This window comes from Henningerozyma blattae, chromosome 10 (assembly GCF_000315915.1).
Source record: "Henningerozyma blattae CBS 6284 chromosome 10, complete genome".
NCBI classification, from domain to species: Eukaryota; Fungi; Ascomycota; class Saccharomycetes; order Saccharomycetales; family Saccharomycetaceae; genus Henningerozyma; species Henningerozyma blattae.
In genome coordinates, this window is record NC_020194.1 from 462,001 (window position 1) to 486,930 (window position 24,930).

At 31.3% G+C, this 24,930-nt stretch overlaps 13 protein-coding genes and 1 non-coding gene across 14 annotated transcripts; 7 read left to right on the forward strand and 7 right to left on the reverse strand.

Moving 5' to 3' along the window:
* Window positions 1–905: 905 nt before the first annotated feature.
* Window positions 906–2,825, reverse strand: TBLA0J01940 (bZIP transcription factor; the record flags this gene model as incomplete). The annotated part of the gene is made up of 1 exon (XM_004182659.1): window positions 906–2,825. One exon carries the CDS (start codon window positions 2,823–2,825, stop codon window positions 906–908), a length of 1,920 nt encoding a protein of 639 aa, XP_004182707.1.
* A 441-nt stretch (window positions 2,826–3,266) lies between these two features.
* On the reverse strand, window positions 3,267–4,454 carry TBLA0J01950 (LETM1/MDM38 family protein; the record flags this gene model as incomplete). The annotated part of the gene is made up of 1 exon (XM_004182660.1): window positions 3,267–4,454. One exon carries the CDS (start codon window positions 4,452–4,454, stop codon window positions 3,267–3,269), a length of 1,188 nt encoding a protein of 395 aa, XP_004182708.1.
* Window positions 4,455–4,908: 454 nt separating this feature from the next.
* On the forward strand, window positions 4,909–5,451 carry VLD1 (Vld1p; the record flags this gene model as incomplete). The annotated part of the gene is made up of 1 exon (XM_004182661.1): window positions 4,909–5,451. The coding sequence occupies one exon, from the start codon at window positions 4,909–4,911 to the stop codon at window positions 5,449–5,451; it is 543 nt and encodes a 180-aa protein (XP_004182709.1).
* A 249-nt stretch (window positions 5,452–5,700) lies between these two features.
* On the forward strand, window positions 5,701–6,108 carry RPR2 (ribonuclease P protein subunit RPR2; the record flags this gene model as incomplete). The annotated part of the gene is made up of 1 exon (XM_004182662.1): window positions 5,701–6,108. The coding sequence occupies one exon, from the start codon at window positions 5,701–5,703 to the stop codon at window positions 6,106–6,108; it is 408 nt and encodes a 135-aa protein (XP_004182710.1).
* Window positions 6,109–6,587: 479 nt separating this feature from the next.
* PRE6 (proteasome core particle subunit alpha 4) lies at window positions 6,588–7,352 on the forward strand (the record flags this gene model as incomplete). The annotated part of the gene is made up of 1 exon (XM_004182663.1): window positions 6,588–7,352. The coding sequence occupies one exon, from the start codon at window positions 6,588–6,590 to the stop codon at window positions 7,350–7,352; it is 765 nt and encodes a 254-aa protein (XP_004182711.1).
* Window positions 7,353–7,762: 410 nt separating this feature from the next.
* On the reverse strand, window positions 7,763–7,836 carry TBLA0Jtrna5N. Its single transcript has one exon. It is a non-coding gene; the product is annotated as a tRNA-Asn (tRNA).
* Window positions 7,837–8,767: 931 nt separating this feature from the next.
* Window positions 8,768–9,076, forward strand: SNN1 (Snn1p; the record flags this gene model as incomplete). Its single annotated transcript, XM_004182664.1, has 1 exon — window positions 8,768–9,076. One exon carries the CDS (start codon window positions 8,768–8,770, stop codon window positions 9,074–9,076), a length of 309 nt encoding a protein of 102 aa, XP_004182712.1.
* Window positions 9,077–9,153: 77 nt separating this feature from the next.
* TBLA0J02000 (OST3/OST6 family protein) lies at window positions 9,154–10,140 on the reverse strand (the record flags this gene model as incomplete). Its single annotated transcript, XM_004182665.1, has 1 exon — window positions 9,154–10,140. The coding sequence occupies one exon, from the start codon at window positions 10,138–10,140 to the stop codon at window positions 9,154–9,156; it is 987 nt and encodes a 328-aa protein (XP_004182713.1).
* Window positions 10,141–11,045: 905 nt separating this feature from the next.
* TBLA0J02010 (uncharacterized protein) lies at window positions 11,046–12,080 on the reverse strand (the record flags this gene model as incomplete). The annotated part of the gene is made up of 1 exon (XM_004182666.1): window positions 11,046–12,080. One exon carries the CDS (start codon window positions 12,078–12,080, stop codon window positions 11,046–11,048), a length of 1,035 nt encoding a protein of 344 aa, XP_004182714.1.
* A 2,063-nt stretch (window positions 12,081–14,143) lies between these two features.
* AXL2 (Axl2p) lies at window positions 14,144–17,125 on the forward strand (the record flags this gene model as incomplete). The annotated part of the gene is made up of 1 exon (XM_004182667.1): window positions 14,144–17,125. One exon carries the CDS (start codon window positions 14,144–14,146, stop codon window positions 17,123–17,125), a length of 2,982 nt encoding a protein of 993 aa, XP_004182715.1.
* Window positions 17,126–17,869: 744 nt separating this feature from the next.
* Window positions 17,870–19,453, forward strand: SAL1 (Ca(2+)-binding ATP:ADP antiporter SAL1; the record flags this gene model as incomplete). The annotated part of the gene is made up of 1 exon (XM_004182668.1): window positions 17,870–19,453. One exon carries the CDS (start codon window positions 17,870–17,872, stop codon window positions 19,451–19,453), a length of 1,584 nt encoding a protein of 527 aa, XP_004182716.1.
* A 214-nt stretch (window positions 19,454–19,667) lies between these two features.
* On the reverse strand, window positions 19,668–20,483 carry REV7 (Rev7p; the record flags this gene model as incomplete). Its single annotated transcript, XM_004182669.1, has 1 exon — window positions 19,668–20,483. The coding sequence occupies one exon, from the start codon at window positions 20,481–20,483 to the stop codon at window positions 19,668–19,670; it is 816 nt and encodes a 271-aa protein (XP_004182717.1).
* A 550-nt stretch (window positions 20,484–21,033) lies between these two features.
* Window positions 21,034–23,706, forward strand: PMS1 (ATP-binding mismatch repair protein; the record flags this gene model as incomplete). Its single annotated transcript, XM_004182670.1, has 1 exon — window positions 21,034–23,706. One exon carries the CDS (start codon window positions 21,034–21,036, stop codon window positions 23,704–23,706), a length of 2,673 nt encoding a protein of 890 aa, XP_004182718.1.
* Window positions 23,707–23,794: 88 nt separating this feature from the next.
* On the reverse strand, window positions 23,795–24,898 carry EOS1 (Eos1p; the record flags this gene model as incomplete). The annotated part of the gene is made up of 1 exon (XM_004182671.1): window positions 23,795–24,898. One exon carries the CDS (start codon window positions 24,896–24,898, stop codon window positions 23,795–23,797), a length of 1,104 nt encoding a protein of 367 aa, XP_004182719.1.
* Between the last annotated feature and the right edge of the window lie 32 nt (window positions 24,899–24,930).

Sequence of the window (24,930 nt, forward strand, 5' to 3'; positions counted from 1 at the left end):
TTGGAATCCCAGCGGAGCATAGAACCGTCAAAAATATGCAAATACTTAATGTATATCTTATATTATTAAGTTCTATAATCCTAAATATAAAACTAGTTTATTGCATGCCAGTAGACCATTTTTAGCATATAATTTTGTTTATTTATTGTCGAATTAATCCAGAATCAGTATCAAAAGTCCCAGAAGTCTCAAATATAAATAAAGTAAAATTGTAAGCTATTACATTCGTTCTACCTATGAATCAATAGTTATTATTATTGCCTCTAAAGATGAAGCGTAGATCCAGTGATTATATTAGTAATATAGTTAGGTATTTAGACTGTTTGATTTTTCTTCCCTTATATGAACAAAGATGCTTACTTAGAGTACCTTAAATATATTTGCTAATATTAAGTTTCGTTTTGCGTTAAATATGCTACTTAATATAGCGAATATATTAGCTGCCCTCTATTTTGTTTGGATACAGCTCTAAAGCAGTTATTTTGTTTATATCGATAGGCCCATAGGGCATATTCATGAATTGTCTATTGTAATGCTTTCCACCCAATGTGTTGGCTTTAATAGTTGGAGCTTAGATCCTTAGTCCTTCACTGTAAGCTAATCAGTGTCTACGTGACAACTCTGTCAGTTTTCTTTGTGTTCTTGTTATCAATTTAAAACATGACCAAGATAAATAAAATATCTTCTTTGTTTTGATCAAAAATAGTAAGGTCTGATTACCAAATCAGAGGTGTAGTTTTCAAATCGAATATATATTTATGTGCTATATCTGTTGATTAATAATAGCAGGCAATAAATAAAATTATTATGTGGAGAAAGTAGCCTTCGGGTATGAATATTAGTATGAAAATTGGAATTAAGAAGCAAAGATTCTCAGCTAACAACTTTTATTATTGAGTATCATGTTATTCAGCCTGAAACGCAGCTTTGTCCATATCTCTCAATACATCATTAACACTTTTCAATTCAACTTCTCTACCTCTAATTGACAGTCCATTGATAACAGAATTGATTGGTAAAGTTTTTAAATTTCCATGAGATACTTTTTTCATTGTTTGTACCATATGAGTTCTGATTTTTTGATAAGCAGCACTGATAGGTATATATTCTCCTGGAAAGTTGGACGATGGAGTTTCATTAATATTATTGTTTAGCTCTTTACTTTTCTTCATTAACGCGATGCAAAACATTTTACTTTCAATAGTATCGTGGCATAAATCGCATGAATCTGGTGTATTATTGCTGGTTGAATTATTGTTGTTATCCGCCAGCTTTTTAATAGAACTATCATGAAATTCATCTTTACGTTCAGAGCTTTCATTTGGTGTTATTACCATATTCATATTTTCACTAATTTCAGCAAATGACATAACAGGTGTAAACGTTGTATGGGAAGGAGTCACTGTTTCAGAATTTGATTGAGACTTCGGGCAAGAGCATTTCTTTTTAGTGGTGGTAGTTGATTCATCAGAGTTAGTGCTTAATGCAGAAGCTGCTGCAGGGTCATCATCAAACAGAGAAGTACAATTTTTTGGACAAGACCAGGCCTTATTATTTGGTAATGGGATAACAGGTTTCGGTAAAGGTTCTTCTTTAATACCATCTGGAATAAATTCAAATTGATGCTCCTCAAATGTTGTACTTGAAGTGGTAGTGCAGGTACTGTTTCTGCTGGAAATGGTTGTAGTAGAGTTTATTTTTTCTGAAGGATTGTTTTTATGAATATTGTTGTTGCAAGTTACAGTATTTGGAGATGTAGAATAGTTTTTTGGTGTTTGTAAGTTTGATAATATTGAGGTTGCAGAAATTGAGGTATCTAATTCTCTTGATTTTAGAGGAACGGCATCCATTGGTCTAAAATTATCTATCATATTTTTTAGTTGAGAATTCTCCAGACTTGAGGAGCAGGAGCTAGGGGTTGAAACATTGGTATGCTGGTTAGTTGAGTGTACCAAATTAGGAGTGTTATTTTTTTTACTGGTGTAGTGATTGTCATTATTTTGAGTTGCATGGAAACTGTTCTTATTACCTCCCAGAAACGGCATTAGATCAGAAGGGTTATTTCCACTGATGCTTGAGCTTATGCTCGAGTTTGTATTTGAAATATTATTATTGTTATTTAGATTAGAAGGTGTATGTATATTATTTTGAGGGGTTTCCGGCAGTTTATTAAGATGAGAGTCTGTGTGAATATTATCCTTATGATGTAAGTTGATGGGTATACTCTCAGTACTACTGTCTTCGAAATCATGTTTGTTATTAAGAGAATGTATATTTTGATTACTATCTATGCTTGTCGGAGATACGTTTGATTTAGAATTGGAAGATTCTAACTGCATTTTTAGATATATGTTGGTCTTATTTAAATCTTCTATTGTACTGGACTGAAATTCGAATTTCGACTCTAATAATTTGTATTTATTTTGCCAATTATTAATAATTTCCTGTAAGTTTCTGACTTTGCCCTCAAGTTCCTGTATTTTATTAGCTCTTCTTTCTCTATAAGCTCTTTGGGCTTCTCTATTCTGTCTTTTCTTCTTTTCTATTAGTTCTATCAGGTCAGCTTCTCGTGAATTTCTCTTAGTTCCAGTATCATGATTAATATCATTCATATTATTATTAATATTATTATTATTAGAGTCGGTAAGATTGTTAAAATCAGAACGATCGTTATGAGAAGTATTGTTTTCCTTCGATTGATTCTGTTTATCTCTGGATTTAATTTCTTGAGGTATATCCCAACTTTGTAAGATATCGTTTGAATTTTGTGAGTGTGAAGAGTCCGGAGATGAATCTCTTGGCTGTAAAGGATGTAAAGATTGCATAATAATTTGGATTATTTAATATATATTAAGGCAATTTATGCTAATTAATACTTATTAAAAAAAAACGAAAACCGAAAAAAGAAGCCATACGATTCAAATTGTATGTGTGGACAATAAACACAATAATAAACACTTTTATCAATAATAGGGTCCAAATATTGATTATTAAGTCTCTGCCAAATCAGCAATAATTGCTTCGTCATATCTAGAGAATCTGTGAGCGATTTGAAATTTCAGTTTTCAAATTTGCGATGAGCAGTTTTCGGAAGCGCGGGTAATGCCGATAGAGAGCAATTGAAAAAATTAGTTAAGTAATAAAGTTATTTATAGCATATAAAGGAAACAGCATATAAATTATTCGGCGATCAAAAAAAATTCGAATGTAAAAATTTGAAGCTAATGAGAGACTATGTTAATGAAGCTATTCTTGTGGAATGGAGTTTATCTTTTATATTTAATTAGTGGCTTATCCTCTATGTTGGTTAATGCCATACAGTTGTTGTATGGTGTAACTGAGGCGGATATATCTAGTTTAGCAAGAGTATATACGGAATCTGGGATCATACAAAGAACTTCGAAAATTCCATCGACATAAGGTTGGGACCAATGTGTAGAAATGTTTGATGGTGCTGTAGTGGCTAGTATCAGAAGAACCATAGGAATATGGTGTTTTAATCTAAGTAGAAGCCAATTTTCTAAAGCTTTTATCATCTCTTTTCGCATCACCGACTTGTGTGTCAGAAGATCAGTTTCATGTTGAATTTGGATTCCACGAGACATGCATGCTTCATATAATTCTTCGTCAGTTAAATGAGTTACACCTTCTCTTGCAATCAAGATATCATCCTTCTTTATTTTATTTAATGTGTGTCTCAAACGATATTTCAGTAAATTCATCGTTCCTAGTGATGGGAGACTCAACGACATATATTGGTTCAATAGACTCAGTTGCCTTTTTGTAAGGCTGATTAATAATGTATCATCTTTAAACAATTTTGCCACTTGTAAAACTTCATGTTCGGTAAAGTGAAAACTTAATTTTGTAATGGCCAGGCTATATCCATTTCGTTTCAAGATTTTTAGCCTATAGAAAAATTTATTGAAGATTTCTTTATTAGTAGCAATTTGTTTGCTATGATTGTTATATAATGGTATGTTTAATTTAGAGTCATTTAATGTGTTTCTTAATAAGGAAGAAATAATGCTTTTGTTCTCAGCTAATCGTATTAATTTCAACATTTTATTGTCACCCGTCTCGTAGGTTGATGGTAGTAGGTTTGGGAATAGTTTCAAGCAAAATGGTAACAATAATTCTGCAAATGGAATGATTATAAATGCAGAAAAAGGTAATAGCCTAAAAAGGTCATCTGCAGTTTTTCGTAATTGAATCAGTTCCCTCCGTTTCATATGATCACCTTGTGTCATTCGAACAACCAGTTTCACAGAGTCCGACAATTCATTAGCCAGAAGTTTTGTCCCATTTATATAGTGTGTTATCTCTTTACGGATTCTTCTTCCTAGGCTGATGGAAGAAGAAGATCTAATTCTTGTTGCAGCAAGTGAAGGCGCTAAGAATGACAGTTGAGGCCTGGTTAAATGTATTATCGCTGTTCCGCTATTGATAGACATTTTTTTCCTAATAGTTCAATCTTTAAATATCATTATTTTTCTTGAGATATAACTGTATAGTTCGTAACTTACATTCTAGATATGCCTAGTGTCCCCTAATTCTAACTCCCGGTGCATCTTTCACAGACCTTTTTTCACCAGCTCATCGCATTCTTCCAAGCTTATCTTACACCATGAATTCTCGGAACACGGACTGCCAAAAAGAGGCGGAAGGACAAGGGAATAGGCATAATAGCCTAGGATACTTTATCAAATAATATGGGGAATTTATTGAAACAGATCACAACAGCACTTCATATTACGTGAGTTAGGTGATCTCAGTGGTACTACTATACTTCAGAAGCTTCTAAGTGTGGATGGACGGTGACACATACAAACAATCAAAAAGTAAAGTCAAGTACAAATATAAAAAATAAGATATAACAGGGTTCGATAATAAGTATAGAAGGCAGATATGGTAGATCATTTTCCCTTTACAAACTTTAAGAATCTTATATACGTATTGGTTGTAATACGGTATATCAAAGACTTTTCTCTGTCTCTGGCATTATTTTCATGGGTAGCAATGACTCTAAGTGAAATCGTTTATAAGATCACTCTAACTTGCATTGATACCCACACTGCTCTTCCAGTTGCATCAAGTGTGCTTAACCGTCTACTACGATACTATAAATTCGTATTAATATTCCAAATCGTATATTGTATAATTTATCATTATGCCTTGGATAGATCGGAAGACATTTGTAAGAATAGATTTGGCTTTTTTTTCGTCCAATTAATTGGAGAGTACGATTGCAATGAACCTAGAAACACATATATCATTTGGGGCCTTGACATATGCATCATTCTTCTTCAACTAGCATATTTGAATTCATGCTTGTCAGGTTTCAGTACCTCATTAGATTTTTTGAAATGGGACTCTTTCTCTTCAGAGAGTTTAATGCTGTATACAAACTCCTCATATAACAACCGGTACGGTAGCTTATTATCAAACTGAAGCAAACGCTATCACAATAAGACAGATGTGAAACTAGTGTCTTAATTGAACTCAATAGATATAGAAGACTATGCTGGACTATTTTTTTTTATTGTCATAGAAAGGGCACATTCTTCGGAGTTTGATTGAAGACCGGGATAAATTGAAAAGTTTCGCTAATTTCTATTCATGAAATAAATATCATAAAAGAACCAATTGCAAATTTGAGTAAATAAATATATTACCACAAAAAATAGCGTTTAAGGTCTGATGGCAAAGAAAAATGTTCCTGGTAAAGAGCATCTGCAAAGATTGAATTATCTATATCAGCTAGCTACGTGGCATACATGGCAACCGACGCATTCATTAGCTCGCCTCTATGCACAGTCAATGCACTCAGTAAGTACTAAAACAAGAAGTTCTATTCTTCCAAGTATCAAGAGAACAGTCTGTAAGAAATGTCATCGAATTCAAATTCCAGGTCGTACTTGTCATGTCGTATTATCAAATAAAGATACAAAGAAAAATGGTAGTAATGATCGACCCAAATCTACAGCGAGCCATAAAGATATTCTAGAAATACATTGTACATGCGGCTCTATTAAACGTTTCCCTATTGGGACCAATAGAGACTACACTTTGGCATACGAAAAACCAGATGCATTAGAAGAATTATAACATCTCTTTTCCTTAATACTTGAAAGGAATTTTATTAGCATTTATCATGTGTCTGTTCATATCACACATACACACCAATTTATGGGTCAAGCTGTCATACACCAGACACTACATATATACCTATATACTAATATATTTACAAATATTTTTATTGGAGTTAAAAAAATATGTATGGTGCACGGGTGTAATATCTTATTTTCACGTGTTTTGTCGGGTAACTTTCTTTTGCCACTCAATAAGTCCTTAATATTGGCAAAATATATTGTAATTCAAATTAATACCATACATTTAAGAAAAGGGTTCGTATTATAGACTCCTAGTGTTGAATATTTCCTTATATATTTGACAACAATTGTATTTACAACGAATTGTATCTAACTCGTAGTTATTTATTGGTTATAATTTTATTTCCTAATTAAATAATATAAAGTTAAAGTTTTTTTATACCACTACCATAATAATCAAACAAATAAACACTAATGAGTGGTTACGATAGAGCCTTATCCATTTTTTCCCCAGATGGTCATATTTTCCAAGTAGAATATGCTTTAGAAGCTGTGAAAAGAGGTACATGTACAGTTGGTATTAAAGGTACCGATTGTGTCGTTTTAGGCTGTGAAAGGAGATCGACCTTAAAATTACAAGATACAAGAATCACACCATCTAAAATCTCAAAAATTGATAATCATATAGTGCTATCTTTTTCTGGTTTAAATGCAGACTCACGTATATTGATTGAAAAGGCCCGTGTTGAAGCTCAATCTCATAAATTAACAGTCGAAGATCCAGTAACTGTTGAATACTTAACAAGATATATTGCGGGTGTTCAACAAAGATATACCCAATCAGGTGGTGTCAGACCATTTGGTATTTCTACATTAATTGCAGGCTTTGATCCTAGAGATAATACACCAAGATTATACCAAACTGAACCAAGTGGTATTTACTCAGCTTGGACCGCTCAAACAATCGGTAGAAACTCAAAAACTGTACGTGAATTCTTAGAAAAAAATTATGACAGAGATGAGCCTCCTTCTACTGCGGAGGAATGTATTAAATTAACTATTAAATCATTATTGGAAGTGGTACAGACTGGTGCTAAGAATATCGAAGTCACTTTAGTTAAACCAAATAATGAAATCATCGCTTTAACTACTGAAGAAATTGCTAAATATGTGGAAGAAATTGAAGAGGAAAAGAAACAAATTCAAGAAGAAAAAAAGAAGAAGAAATCTAGCCAATAATTAAATTTGGATTAAGATAAAAATTCAATGCATTATGAATTCGTTCGAACTTTTTTGAGTGTAATCTAATGTTATTTTACATGAATTTTATGATATATGATATAGATCATCGAATGATATTGATAGGTTAAAGTTAACCATACATTACTTTTCTCTATATTCAGGCATATACCTGTATAAATGCGCATGTATATATATATGTACGTATGTATGTATTTATATATATTTTAAACTAGCACTTCGTATAATAGGATTATCATACCTTTACATTGATATAAGCATAAGGTGTCATTCCAAATAGAGTTCAATATTATTTCATATTGTGGGTTCTTCTATGTAAAATTTGATTTATGGTAGTACTCTAACTATTTTAATAGTCACGTGATTATTGAGTGTCTGTCAAAAAGAAACGACCCCAGAGAGGATTGAACTCTCGATCTTGCGATTAACAGTCGCACGCCTTAACCAGCTTGGCCATGGAGTCTTTTATTTGCTGAAAGACATTGTAAACCAACTTAGTAGTACGATACACTTAAATAGTAACTACCAACTTAACTAAACAATCTTATTAACTTAACACCAGTTAATCCTTCGAACTTACGCATATAATTGTTGTTCTTCTTAAACTAAATAACTGTATAAAAGAACTATAAATTTATGTCTTAAGTCTGAAAAGCTGGCCTTTAAATACTTTTCAAAGGTCAACGCCAGCTCTTCCATTTTACTTTAATTGATCTGTTTATAAACTTACTTACAAGGGTAGAAGTGCACAGTTTGAGTAATGCTGGCTAACTAGTAGAGATTATGCATCGAACAGATATTCACAGGTATGCAACTAGCAGTTGCTCAGTGTTATGTATAATTTCTAGTTAGCAACTTATAGATGAGTATAAAGTCGATCTCGTCTACAACAAAAGAACTTCTGAAGTACCTCTATTTTATTGTTTATTTTTGTCAAACATGTTTTTTTCTGGAGGATCTCAATTATATGAAAGTACTGGGAGTTCAAGAGAGTTAGTACATTGTTATACAGTGTTTAAGATGTAAAGACGATTACTTTATTTAGACATATATAGTAAATACTATATTAAAATGAATATATTTCAATAAGTCACGTGATAAAATATTTTACCACTTAATTAGAAAAATGATATAATCATATTCCAGCAGAAAGTAGTTCTTTTATTATCAACTGTTCAATAAAGATTTTATTATCTACTAGATGGGCTATTAATTAGAAGTCTTTTATGTACCCATATAGCACTACCAATATTTCTTTTAAGAAAATGAAAACCTTTCGGATTATCTCTATTGTGCTTAAAAAAAGCAAATAGAAGGAATATTATGAAGTAGAGTATTTGCAGATTATTAATTGAAAGTGTAACATATTTATCTCAATAGCATATATTATAAAGATGGAAAATATTGAACCTAATTCAGGAGTTCATCCGGTGGAATTATGTGTTTATTCAATTCTTTCATCGAATTTGGACGGAATTTACCAAACGATAAATCAGCTTCGAGAATCTCAAGCACTGATTATTATTCTTTTAAGAGATATTAAGCAATCATTAAATGAAGAAAATGAAATACTATATGATAATGATGATAATACTGTATATATTGAAAACTCAAAAAGAGTGAAAAATATAAAGAGAAGAATTCATGTTTTAAATAAAAGGTTGGTTCAAATTCAAGAAAAGATTAAAAAATTACAAGGATAACCATGCTATTTATTGTGAATACTTGATTATCTAAATTATTATATTTATAAAGAGTTTTGCATATTCCATGAGCATCCTTAAATAGCTGATTTGTTCAAATCTGACTTTTGAAGATTAAATAAAGATCTATTCAGCTCATACTTTAACTGAAACAGTTCTCTGAATACTGAAAAAACTAGTATAATTAATATACTACATGTTATAGAGATTATTGCAGACATTGAAATGCCTTTGTCGGGGTTTTTGTAATTTTGGTACATGGGCTTAATCAATGGAATAATGTTTGTTAATAATACTACAAGCCCAAGTAAAATGCTATGAATGATAAAAATATAATAAGTTTCAATTCCGTATTGTTTTTGGAGCTTATTCCGTAGTAAAATTAGTCTCATTCCATTTTCATCATAACCAAATACTCCTAATTTATTCACAGATTTATACATATGTCCACTAATCATTAAGATAATGAAAGTTAAAGAACAAAATGCCCATACGAATTTACTTTGAACCGCATTAACAGCAAGTTTATGATGACGGTATATAAGAAATGAAACATTTAACGCTAATATTATTCTTAAAAATATAATTACATAGTCTGTGGGCATTTTTATTTGAAAAGCTGGAACTTCTAAAATTCTTGATATTTGATCCACTATGTCATGAATTCTATCTTCTTCAGTTTTAAAGTGTTTTTGAATATCTATAGTATGATTTACATCAATAATATTAGTAGGGAATATCACAATATTTGGGATTTTAAATGGAAGCTCAGTTTCAGAATCTACAATATTTATTTGAATGAAAGCAATGGGGGTTATTGAAATGTTATAATTGGTTGTCCATGCCGAAGATATGATTTTGAATTCATCTTCTAATGCAGTGGTATCGGTAGTTCGTTTTTTTGAAGAAGATTCATAAGTGAATAAAACAATTGACGAAGAATTTCTAGGTAACTGAGTTAATTGAGTTTTGTTTATAAATATTATATTATTTTTATTCTTTTGATTTGCAATAGCTTGATTAATATTAATTAATTGTAATAGCAAAAGTATTAGAAATATCATAATAAGCTTCTAACATTGATTTCGAATTGTTGTAATGAAATTGAATAGTAATACCATTTAAGTGTTATTTCCTTTTTTACTGAAGGTTTTTTTATGTTAATTTTCCAATATTTGAGATGCAGCGGTGACCGAAATTTAAGGTGCCATTTGACTATTTTAAGTAAGTCCGTGTGCTCCACATAAATTTACATACAAAAGAGAATTATATTTTTATACAATTAACATACTCTTACTCATAAATATATGCAATTTTAAAGGTATTATCTATATATCTAATATCCATAAGTGGTAGGACTTATGTTTTAACATGTAATGATTTTACAATGGTAGTACGTCTGTAAGTTAACTTAACAATGGTAAGTAATAGATTGAGCAAATATACACTTTTAAATGTAATTACAAGAGGAATTACGATAATTTTTTTTCTTAGTTTTATGTTTTGTTTAGGGAAGTGAATCTGAAATCTGTTTCTTTGAAAACTACGTAAGTTCTAATTTTGTAAATAATAAAGAGTTTTAAAAATTACAAATGTTTGACAAGAAATAAAAATCATAAAAAATATTCTTTAAATATAAACAAAAAAAAATTTAAGGATATCTATATACACGTTCAAAGTAACAAAACGTAATACTAGTAAAGTTTCTAAAAAAACAAAAAAGAAACAAGAATGCCATTAGAATCATAAAACAAATCATATAGTCGTAAGGGTGAGTTTGGACATCGTTTTTTTTATTTTATTTTAATTTCATTTTTCGTTTAAAATATTAAAAATAGATATATATATAGGTGTATAAATATATTTGAAATATGAAAAAAACAAAATATGCACAAACATTCCAAAGTGAGAAATCTGAATTTCTATATTAAGGTTCTATAGTATAGTGGGAGAGGTTACCAATATATACTCAATTTCTTTCAAAAGTCTTAACTTGATCATTAATCGATTGTAATTCAGTCTTTCTATTATTCAAGAAGCCTTCCAAAGAAGCGACTTGTTCTTCCATACTTTTCAAATCATCCATTATAGCACTAACGTTTACAGTAGCGCTTGAATTAGTGGGGACAGCATTTGCTATTTGTCTTTTATAACGAAGTAAACCTTCGTACTGTTCTTTCAGTAGGGCGGTGTTACCATTATAATTTGTTGGTGAGACAGGTGGTATATTTGTCTTATTTATAGTAGATGTAGAGGTAGAGGAAGTTGTAGTTGTAGTTGTAGTAGAAGTTGTGCTTGGTTTTGGATTATTTTGGATTGATTTTGGATTTGTTGGAGTTGAAGCTTGATTTCTACATATTTCAGCCAATTGACTTGGTAATGTAGTTGGTAATTCACAACCTAAATCATTCCGTTGTTTTAAAATATGAATGAAATAAAAAGCAGGATATTTTTGAACTGAAGGCAAATTTTTTGGATTAACTAACTGCCACATCTTATCATAATCTGAATTAGCCAGATTAAAGAATTTTGATTTTAAATTTAAAGATAAAGAAGCGAAGGTGAATTGATCATTATTAGAGATAGAATTTAAGATGGATTGATATTCACTTTTTTGAAAATCAGTTACATTCCAATTGACTTGCTTAACTTCAACTTTTGGATCACTTTCTCTTTCCTTTTCAGTATTTTTCTTTCTTTCTTCTAACAATTTAGTCTTACTACCTGGTACTAACCAATCTGGTAATTCCTTTGGTACCTCTGTAGTGACTTTATTAACCATATCAAATAACAACCTCATACAAATGACGAATTCTTCGAAATCTAAATTATCATCATCATCAATATCGGCAAGAAACCAAATCTTATTCGTCACTGATGTATCTAGTTTTGAATTGTAAAGGATTGGTTTGACTTGATCATAATTTACTTTATTATCAGAAGGTTTTAAAGTTGTGAAGATTTTCCAATATTTCTTAATTTCATCCTGATCTAATTTTGGCATTCTATGATAAATTTATAAGTTGAGTTCCAAAAATAGGATACAGTATTTCAATTATGTATCGTAACAACAAAAGTAAGAATTAGTTATGCTTAGCTAATAATAGCGTCTAATATAATAATAATAATAATAATAATAATAATAGTTATTATTTTGTCTTTTCTTTTTTTGATTACAATGAATACTCTAAGGGAGAGAGAAGGAAGATACAGGGTTCAAGGATTCTTACAACAGATCATAATCAACGATAGATAATACCTGATTGATTGTTAGTTATTGGTTCTTGGAAATTTGGCAATTTGCTCATTGCCAATTCCTTGGATTCCAATCCTTATTGTTCTGGAGATGTTTGGACAAAACGGAGCTTTGCCGTTTTCGAGAATTCAGGAAGCCGAACACCGAGAAAATGGGAAATGCAAGAAAAACAAAAACAACAACTAATACGCCGTGCGGAGTGATCAGGGGTTGGCGCGACGACTGCGCGTATATATATATATATATATATAATGACAAGTGACGGTGTAGATCCTTCTTCATATTATTAGGAACATTATTTTATTATATTATTATTACCAGCCAAATAAAAGTTTATACTCATATTCTATGCTGTTCATTAAATTTAATCGCCCAGCTATATGAACATTATGTTTAGAACTAACAAATATAACTTCTATGGTGCTTTGTTACTTTTGTATCTCTTTTTTTAGATACGTCATGGGTATATTATCTAGAATTAAATCACAAGGACCCTATTATGGAAACGAGACAACATGATGAAGTCTAAAGGTAATAGAATAGTTAATAATTCGGAAGGCTGTTTGACCCGCAGTTGCTATATTGTTTGTGCTCAACTACTCGAATACGCCATTGATCGGACTAATTATTACAAGATAAGAGATCACGAATGCTTATTGGACTACATCACAGACTCATTTCTAAAATTAGGTTGTGCTTACCTTTTTTTTTATTTTTTTTACTTTTATATCCAGATCTCCATACATTACGTTAACATTTTTATTTGCTTTACCATATTGGAATCATTAATTTAATTGCATATCCATTTAACTCGCAAAATATTTCCCGCTCGGGCTGATCAAGGCGGTTGCCTGGGTTGCCTAGGAAACCATAAACCCCGGGTTACCCGTCTGCTTGAGTTTAAAAGAAAAGCAACGTCATTACAGACGGTAAAACGCGAAAAGAACAGTTTCTGTCGCGAAAAGAAACACTCTATTTAGCACAGGGTCGTCAGTCGCGAAACGCGTCGATGTTAAACTCACACCGCCACGCCAATTAACTGTCCGTATTTGGAATTTACCGTCTTTTTTCGCGCCGACTCAAGCCCAGTCTATCCTTCCAATCCATGCCTAATGGGGAAATTGGAAATCGGATGGCTCAAACGCTGGCGTGTTGATGGTAAGTAAAATTTCGTGTCGATATTTCAGATGGCTGTCGTGTCGACACGCATAGGGCAGCCGGGCCAAAGTGCCTGTAGTCAGACCCGTGAATTGGAGCCCTCGACACGAAAGTGTTCACGAAGTGTGTTTATTGAGAAGCATGGCAGGCCCATGTTAATGGTTTAGGAAATTGTGGGTTTCGCATCTCGATCTAATTGCTCAAGTTGATCTCGAGCTTGGTCAAATATAATGACAAGGTTTTAGCAATTATTGTTAAACTGGCCTTGCCAGTTTATTTTGCCATGGTCATATCCATTTTATCTAATCTCTATTCTATTTTAAACCAGAAAATAAATACATCAATAGATCTGTTCTTCCAATTGACAAACTTTCATTCAGGTAATATATATCACACGATTATCTCATCCCGTTTTAAAAAAATAAGTTTGATACTTGAGCAAGAAAAAGCCATACCATTTATATTGGAAATACATTTAGACATCCTATAAATATATTGACTCTACCTTCAGATATTTAATTTCATTAGCTCGATAACAAACAATTACCAACCTAGACATATTTAAGAGAATACACATCATACATAGACGCACACACACAAACATACACAAACACAGCTTACTTTATAAGAATTGTCATTTTGCATATACAGGAATGATACCTAGAAAGATAGTAACACTCATGTTCTATTGTCTACTCCAGGTACATCTCATATCAGCAATCCCCTACGAGGCGTATGGGATTAATAAACAGTACCCTCCAGTAGCGAGAGTTAATGAACCATTTAATTTCCAAATATCGAATGATACTTTTAAATCAACAGTTAACAAATATGTTCAAATTGATTATCAGGCATTCAATCTTCCTGATTGGCTAACTTTTGATAAATCTTCAAGAACATTTTCAGGAACTCCCCCTTCAAGTGTAATTTCATCTGAAAATGATGATCCAGAATATTTCAATTTTATCTTACAGGGGATAGATGAATCTGATGATTATGCCTTAAATGAAACATATACATTTGTTGTTACAAAACATTCTTCTGTAGAATTGGCAAGCAATTTTAATTTACTAGCATTTTTAAAGAATTTTGGTAATACAAATGGTGCAGGAGGGTTGATTTTATCACCACATGAAACTTTTAATATTACATTTCAAAGAAATGATTTCATAGATACTTATGACGCAAGTGCTCCGTTATATTTCTATGGTCAATCACAGCAATATAATGCTCCTTTACCTAGTTGGTGTTTCTTCGACAGTGGCTCAATAAAATTTAGTGGGACTGCTCCTGCTGTCAATTCATATATTGCCCCTGAATATTCTTATTATTTGAGTTTAATAGTAACTGATATTCCAGGGTTTTCTGCATTAAATGTACCATTCCAAATTGTCATTGGTGCTCATCAATTGACTACTTCAGTACAAAACACAATTCTAATTAATATTACAGATGAAAATTCATTTGATTATAAAATACCTTTATCAGACATTTATCTAGATGGTACACCCATAAACACTGTAGACATAGGAAATATGAATTTACAAGATGCTCCTTCATGGGTGACTTTGACTAACTATACTATCCAAGGTACAGTACCAGAATCTTCTACTAAAACCTCAGCAAATTTCTCATTAGCATTCTATGATATTTATGCGGATGTCATTTATTTGAATTTTGAAATCGTTAGAGCTACAAAGACAAAACTATTTGCAGTATCTTCTTTACCCAATATTAATGCAACTCGTGGCAGATATTTTTCATATGAATTCTTATCTTCACAGTTCACAGATTTGGCAGATACTGATGTCTCTATAGATTTCTCAAAGGTAAATGGTGATCATGACTGGCTAACTTTTGATTCAAATAACTTAACGCTCCACGGACAAGTCCCCAAAAATTTCGATAAATTTGACTTAGGCCTTGTGGCAATGAAGGAAGATGATAGGCAAGAACTTAATTTTAACTTAATCGGAATGAATCCAATTATTTCCTCATCATCTAGCCATAGCCATAGCCATAGTCAGTCATCATCATCATATGAACATAGTTCATCATCATCTTATAAGCACAGTTCTTCATCATCTCATGAGCACAGTTCTTCATCTCATCATTCATCCTTTCACTATTCGTCATCCTCCCATCATCATTCATCGTCATCTTTTGATTATTCGTCATCCTCCCATCATCATTCATCGTCATCTTTTGATTATTCGTCATCTTCTCATCATCATTCATCATCCTCTTATTATCACTATTCATCCTCTCATTCCCATTATCCATCTTCATATTCTCATTTCAAATCACATTCATCATCTTCAAGTCATAATTCAACATCTACACATAATTCAACTACAATTGCACCAACAAATTCAACAAGAATCACTTCCTCTTCATCATATTCATCTATCATTAGTTCAACAACTTCATCTACATACCCTGCATCTTCCTCTGCTGGAATTCTAGTTCCAGCATCAAAGAGAAAATCATCCCATGCCACCGCAATTGCTTGTGGTGTGGCCATCCCAATTGGCTGTATCTTGCTTGCTGCAGCTATCTTCTTTTTCTTTTGGAGAAATAGAAGAAATCAAGATAATAAAAATGAAGATCCTGAAGATCCAAATTATTTTGATAAATCTGCCACACCAATTAACAGTAACAGCGGAGGTGGGGGTAATGCTGGTAGTAGAACTGGACGCTCTCCAATATCTAAGAATCAAATTTCTAATCCTGTTGTTTTAGGAGGACCTGTTCCTGCTCCAGTTTTTGATACAGATGATAGTGATGCTTCAACATTCCAGGATAATAACAGAAACTCCATGCCTATTTCGGAAGATAATTCTAATGCAAGAAGATTAGGTGCTTTAGCAGCATTGACCCTAGATAATAACACAGATTCTTCTGAATATTCTTCCATCGATTATGATGAAAAGAATGTAACTCCAGTTACAGAAAAACATATTTCTAATACAAATGAAGATTTAGATTCTATAAGTACACAATCTGTTGCTACTGCCGAATTATTAAATCCATTTCATCCTGAAGTTGCTGATGGAAATAATAATGGCTTAAACGATAGAACTACTTCAATGTATATGGATAAACAACCTGCGACCAGGAAATCATGGAGATATAACATGACTGTTCAGGACAAAAACCCAAATAGAGAAAGTTATCTCTCTGTTAACACCGTTACTACTGAAGAATTATTGAATACTCAGATCACAGAAGATGAGGATATGTTAAGAGATCCAAACAAATCTACTCTAGATACCAGAGATTCTGTGTTTCTAATGAGAGGTATAACTGCTTCTCCAACTACTTTCCATTCTCCTATTACATCTACAAATTCGTCTCCAAGAAAACCACTTCCAAAATATGATTCAAAAGCTTCCAATCTACACAAACTAATTGAAGAAGGTAGCTCAGTTATGAAAAGCCCAATGAGTGCATCGACTTCCTCTTCAGATGAATTAATCCCTGTGTTAAATGGTAAGAGATATAGTTGGGTTCAACGCCAAGGCTCTACTAAAGATCCAAGCAAGAGAAAGAAATTTGTAGAAGTTGGTAACAATAGTAAGATAAGTATTGGACAAGTTTCCAATTTAAAAGGTAGCGTACCAGAAGAACTTTAAGGATTCCAATGGGGAACCCATTTGTAACATTATAAATTATTTGATTTTTTTTATTTCATTTCATTAATCCTCTCTTTTATTTTTCATTTCATTTCCTCATTCTCACATATAATTATTTCGTTTCATTTAACTGCTATTTTTTACAAACACCCAACTAAAACATTTGATTTGATTATTTTCAATCAATCATCATTAACCAAGGACTGCATATTCTCATTTAATTAGTATTTTTCTCTCATTTTTATTTTATTATTATTAATATATATACATAATTTCATATGTTAAATTTGAAGCTAAATATATGCTATATATAATGTATACTATCAACGACTTTCCAATTCAAATCTATATTGTGTTAAAGAAATCTAAATTGCCATTAAATATTATTGATTTGTGTCATTTTTTCGGAGTCCACACAAGAAACTATCGCACCACGCTGCTCTTTGGCAACCTGGAAAGTATTCAAGAAAAATACAAAATAATATAGACCCCGCGATTGATAAAGCTAAAAAGTACTTGAAAAGGCTAGATACATTTAACAGGGGAGAAATCTAGTGCTTTAGATTACCTTATCTCTGCATAGTGAAAGAAATCTATCTTTTTCTAAATAATATTTTAAATTTTGTAAGGCTTTGAAAATTTCATAAATTAACACATACTTCTGTAAATATTTTTTTTTACATTTACTCATAAATACACTGAAAAAAAAAAATCAACAAATCAACATTAATTGATGGAACTTAAATGATAAGAAGGGAAATTGAAACAGAAACGCAGAGGGAATTACGACTTCGAAAGATCTTCAAGGATTTAGACGTTAATGACAGCGGACTGTTTAATGTTGATGATTTGAAGACCGCCTTTCATCGAATGGACCATCCATTAAAGGACAATGATGAAGCGATAAAGGAATTATTTGGTTCAATGGACATAAACAATAATGGTTTCATTAATTATCAAGAGTTTGAGAAATTTAGTACATTGGCAGAATCTCAAATTGAGTTAGGTTTTAACCAGATCGACCAAGATAAAGATGGCATTATCAAACCTTCAGAAATATATGATTACTTACGTCAGTTTGAAGACAATACCTTAGGTAAAGAAAGTCGGTTTGTCGGCATCAAAACTCCAAAAGATCCAAAGATGTTAAACTTTTTACATTGGGCATTTAAACTTAAAGGGAATGACAATATTGATAGAGATTCTCATTATATAACATATAATCAGTGGCGAGATTTTTTATTATTGATGCCTAGGCAGAAAGGATCACGAATACATGCAGCATTAGGATACTACTATCTATTTAAAGAAGATGTTGATCTTTCATCTGAGGGTGATATGACGTTAATAAATGATTTTATTAATGGGTTTGGCTTCTTCTTAGCAGGCGGTGTATCAGGAGTTGTATCACGTACATGTACTGCTCCATTTGATAGAATTAAGATTTTTTTAATTGCTAGAACTGATCTTTCGTCCATTTTATTGAATTCAAAGGAACAAGTATTAGCACATAATCCTCATGCAAATGTTCAAAAAATTCGTTCTCCTATAATAAAAGCCGCTGTTTCATTATACAGAGAAGGTGGCTTAAAATCGTTTTATGTGGGGAATGGGTTGAACGTGTTAAAAGTTTTCCCTGAGAGTTCAATGAAATTTGGGTCTTTTGAAATCTGTAAATCTATTATGGCATCATTAGAAGGTAAGAAAGACAAATCAAGCATTTCAAAACTTTCTACTTATATTGCTGGTGGGCTAGCTGGAATGGTTGCTCAATTTACCATTTATCCTATTGATACATTGAAATTTAGAATGCAATGTGCACCACTACATAACGATGTAAAAGGGAATGCTCTTTTACTGAAAACCATGAAAGATCTTTATCGGGAAGGTGGACTTTCAATATTTTATAGAGGTATTACAGTAGGTTTATTGGGTATATTTCCCTATGCTGCATTTGATCTTGGTACATTTACAGCATTAAAAAAATGGTATATTAAACGTGAAGCGTTAAGAACTGGTTCACTTGAGGAAAATGTGACACTCAAAAATACAGTAGTATTGCCAATGGGTGCCTTCAGTGGCTCAGTAGGGGCCTGTATAGTATACCCCATAAATTTGTGCCGAACAAGATTACAAACTCAAGGGACATTTGCCCATCCTTATCACTATACCGGATTTAGAGATGTTTTTGTTCAAACTTTAAAGAGAGAAGGTTATCAAGGATTATATAAAGGATTAACACCTACTCTAGCTAAAGTATGCCCTGCTGTTTCAATTAGTTATTTATGCTATGAAAATATTAAACGTGCACTAAACTTAGAGAAATAGTTTACGGATTTCATTCTAGTCTTACGAGCAATATCTGATCTTAAAATAATAATAATATTCATAATTTTATTAATAATTTTCTAGTCTATAAAGTTTTAGTTATTAACTTCTATATATGTATAATATAATATTGTCCTTATCTATTTAATAATTATTGTCTTTTCCCATCAAAAGGTATTACGTATTTATTTCATTAACTGATAAAAAAAATCGATTAGATGGAAGATGGTAAATTTACCATATCAAATTTGTTGTCATCAGAATCATAATTACTGGGGCTCATATAAGGTCTTTTTTGTTCCTGTTCATAATAATCATCCTCATATTCATACACAGTATCCAAGCTACCATCCCAAACCAACAATCTTTCGAATAAGATGTCGATAGAGATGGGCCCAATATTAGCACCAATAATTGCATGTGTTCTAATTCTAGAGGATACCTTTTCAGAATCCATACTTTCATTGAAGTATGGATCCTCTGGCTGACATTTAACCCAGTTCATATCCCTTTCATAAAAAAGTTTTTGAAAATTGTTATTAAAATGATTAATTTTATCAAATGTATGGCCTAATTCTACTCCAATCAAAGTGGCAACTAATTCAAAACTGACAGAATCATCTTTAATTGGTGTTAATTTTTCCAGTCTTTGAATCAAGTTATTTAGGCTAGCTCTAAATCTATCGTAAACGTCAGCCTCTCTTAATTTTTGTGGGTCCTCAACACCAAGATGGTTAAAGTTTCTAAAATCAAATGTATATGTTTCAATACATCTATAATCTTTAGGAGTAATAATACATAGTGTGATTTTATGTGTTCTTTGAAGTTTAAATAGAACATCTTCTATAAATTCATCGATATACTCTAAAACTGCAGGATGTCTATTCATGGGCATAAATTGAGGAAGGTTAAATCCTTGAAATGTAGTTAAGTCAAAGGATGCTGCTGGATAAACATTTCTGTAGTATAAGATAAGATTAATTCCACATTTTAAATAGACTGTCACCCACTTTTTTACAAAAGGATGCATTAATACGTAAGAACCGTTTGCTAAAATTGAATAGTGAGATAACTCAACTATCTAATAACAAAGTTAAAACCAACAGCAAGGTCAAAAACAATTAATAATAGTTTGATCTATTATGTGACAAAACTTTTATGATTAAGTTTTATCTTGTTTTAACAATGGTTTTTTTTTCTTTTTTTTTAGATCATATTTTTATTTTTAAAATCATTGGTTCATAATTTTGAAACGCGTGAAGGTAGTGCCATATTTTGTTAAGGCGCGTCTGCTATCACCATTAACGAAACGTCACCCGACTAATATAATCGTCTAAACTTCAATACTGAGACTTGCATATTCAATACTTCAATTGAATTAAATATTATATTACATACCATGCATTTAAGTTTGAGTCTTTTCTTTCCTTTTTTTTACAAAACCGAGTTGAGTTTTATTATTCAAAAATATTTTAAAGTTGAGGCGGATGAAATAGATGTTTACATCTCAATATTGACTATTTTGGTTTTTATTATAAATGACACTTACCTCCAGATATTTGAACCCATCCAAATAACCAATGTTTAATATTTCTGCATTAAATATAGATGATATACATCGTATAACGTCTGGCCAAGTTATCATAGATTTAACTACAGCTGTGAAAGAACTTTTAGATAATAGTATTGATGCTGACGCGTCTCAGATTGAAATAACATTTAAGAATTATGGTATTGAGTCTATTGAATGCTCGGATGATGGCAGTGGTATATCACCCAATAATTATGAAAATCTTGCATTGAAAAATTATACTTCAAAGATTTCTAATTTCGATGATGTGTCTTCAGTAGTAACGCTTGGATTTAGAGGTGAGGCATTATCATCTTTATGTGCAATTTCTAGTGTAATTGTCACAACTACAGTGAATCCTCCTCGAGCTGACAAATTAGAATATGATTTTAATGGTAAACTAAATACAAAATCAACTACTACGCGGAATAAAGGTACTTCAGTATTGGTGACAAATCTTTTCAATAATTTACCAGTTCGTCAAAAAGAATTCGTTAGAACTTGTAAAAAACAATTTGCTGCCTGTATTGGCTTATTACAAAGTTATGCAATTATTCAAAAAACAATTAAATTTTCAGTTTGGCATATCACTGGAAATGGTAAGAAAAATTTGGTGATTTCAACTACCAAGAGCCAAGCTATGAATAAAAGAATATTGAGTATCTTTGGGTCTAATGGTATGCATGGATTGTCTGATATTGATATCAACTTAGATTTGAATCCCTTTAAGAATAGAATGGTTCGAAAATTTCAAGAAAATGCAGTAAATTTTGAAAAATTAGATTATTGTATCAGAGTACACGGATTAATATCAAAAAATTCATTTGGCTGTGGTAGGAATTCTAAAGATAGACAATTTCTTTATATTAATAGTCGACCAATTGAATATCCCATTTTATTAAAAAATTGTAATGAAATTTATCGAATGTTTAATAATGTTCAATTTCCTGCTTTATTTTTAAATTTCGAATTGATGCCTAGTTTAATTGATGTAAATGTGACCCCAGATAAACGTACAGTTCTTTTACATTATGAACAAATAATTGTTGATGTATTAAGGGAAGAATTGATGAAATATTTTGATAAACAAGAACTAGTGTTGCCAAAGAGAGTAGGCGTTGAAATAAAAGAATCAAGTAGCAAAAGAATAAAGTTGAATGATGAGATGAAAATAAATGTAAAAAGAGAACTAAATGAGGTGAACAAAATAGTTGAAAGGAGGCTAATGGTTAATGATGAGACTGAAGCAGATCATTTACAGCAAGAAAATATCAAGAACGTTAAAGACGAGTTTTCTGACGTAGACAATTCGAGGTTAAATAATCTAAAATTAAATTCAAGAAATCCTAAATCAAGCCAAGAACTTATGTCAGAATGGAAAGAGAATATTACTGAAAGTGAGAGTGAGAGTGAGAATAAAAGTGAGAGTGAAAATAAATGCGTTAGTAGAAGTGAAAATGAAAGTGAAAATAAAGATGAAGGTCAAGATGAAAGTGAGAAAAAAAGTAATAATGAAGTCCCTAATAATGTTAAACCAAATTATAATCTTCAATCATATATCAATCCTGATTATTCAGAAAAAGAATTTTCTACACAAGAAACACCAAGCATTAAAAATGAGATATTAACTCTTGAAATTGATGATGACAAAGTTGAAGAACAAGTGAGAATCACTGACGATAAATTAGTATTTCTTAGTGATGGAACAACCCCGTGTGACAAATGTTCAAATGAAGAAGAAGAAGATTTACTTGTTGAATTGTGTAATGAGGGAGAAGAAGATGAACAAACGCGAATACAAAGTCCAAATCAAGAGATTAATGTTAGAACTTCAAATGAAGCATTACCAATACATCGTTCCATTCAAGATGAAACTCTGAATGAAGAGAGCATCTATTGTTGTACATTATCTAGGAATATAAAGAAGGGACTTAATGAATTATTCGAAGTGAAATGCATTTTAGAAAAATTTAACAATAATAATGATAACAACGATTCAAGTAAGAAAATACATCATGGAGGTATTGAAAGTGATGAAGATTATCTAAGTTTAAGTGTAAAGAAAGATGATTTTAAAACGATGGAGATTGTAGGTCAATTTAATTTAGGGTTTATTATTGTAACAAGACAGATTGAAGACAAATATGATTTATTTATTGTTGATCAGCACGCTAGTGATGAGAAATATAATTTTGAAAAATTACAAGAAAATACTGTTTTTAAGAGTCAACGATTGATTGCTCCAATGATGCTAGAATTAAGTGTTATTGATGAGATGATTGTTATGGATAATATTGAGATTTTTATTAAAAATGGGTTTAAAATTGAGATTGATGAAGATGGAGAAATTGGGAATAAGATTCGATTAATAAGTTTACCTGTTAGTAAGAAGACGTTATTTGATATAGAAGATTTGTATGAATTGATATATTTAATAAAAGAGAGCGATGGGCTGAATAAGGATAATATTCGATGTTCCAAAATAAGGAGTATGTTTGCAATGAGAGCATGTCGAAGTAGTATTATGATTGGGAAACCTTTAACTATGAATAGCATGGTTCGAGTAGTTAGACATTTGGGAGAATTAGATAAGCCATGGAATTGTCCACATGGCCGACCCACTATGAGACATTTAATGGAATTAAAGGATGAGAAAATATTTAAAGATGATTATGAAATATAGAAAAAAAAGAAAAAAAACAAAACAAACTAAAGGGAGGTAGGTAGGTGGGCATGCAAATATCACATATATAGATACATAGATAAGAATATCATTGATGAATTTGCATTGAACCATTTAATAGGAAAGTCAATTCTTCTATATCTATTCTTTGAATAAATAAATTTCTTAATATTCCAACCATGGTTAAGAAACTTGCGATCCCCACAGGTACAACACAGAATACAATAATTTTATATAAATCTATAGTTCTCTTTTTTGAAACTAAAAAAATTTTTTTATTTTTTTTTTTCAATTTTTTTTGACGACGTGAATAAACATGAGAATCTATAGAATTTGATGAAGAATTTGATAATGAATCATCATTTGAATCTATATCTTTTTCATTTGATTGATGGTTTACGTAATTCAAGTTTGAAGTGATATAACTTTGCCAAATGAAGACTATCGTTAGTATACAACTAATGATTATCCAAACGTGTAGATAATAATCAGAATCTAGGGAGAAAGAATTGATCAATAATGATTCTATGGTCAGTATTAATAAAGACATGGAAAACATTCGTAAAATGGCAGCTAAAGTGGAATATTTAACTATCCAACGTATCATTAGAGAATCTAGAGTAGCATAAGTTAAGTATAGGGAGACTGAAGACCATATTGAACATAAGAAATATTCTGAGGCGTTTGCTCTTGTTAAGTTTGTTAAAGATTGTATAAGTATATTATCATAATTGATTGTATTATTTGTTGAAGATATATTTGAGATAGAAGATATATTATTTTGAGAATTGAAATGTAAAGAAAACATAGCTGTTATATGAGTTGGATTTATTGTATTGAAAATGTCTTGATTGGAAGATAATAAAGACCAAGATTTTTTCAAGGATTGGAAAATATTTATGATTGGAGGTAATAGAGACACATCTCTGCATAGAGCCATTAAGAAATGTTGTTTTGCAGTTAGATGAGATAGAGATAAAGTTTTCATAGAAGAATAAGCTTTTGCCAATGTAGTTGAGTTTGTATAGATGAGAGATGCTTGTGATGGTAGGGTTTGTGGGGACGTTTGTGAAGATCCGTTTAAATGTGACAATGAGGAGATAGATCTTCTTGAATCATTATTTTCTATAGAGGATTGAAATGTGTTGATTGAGTAAAGATCATTTGACAGATTAGTTGAATGAAGATGCATGTGGTGTGTGTAAGGGAAAGATATGTGTGTGT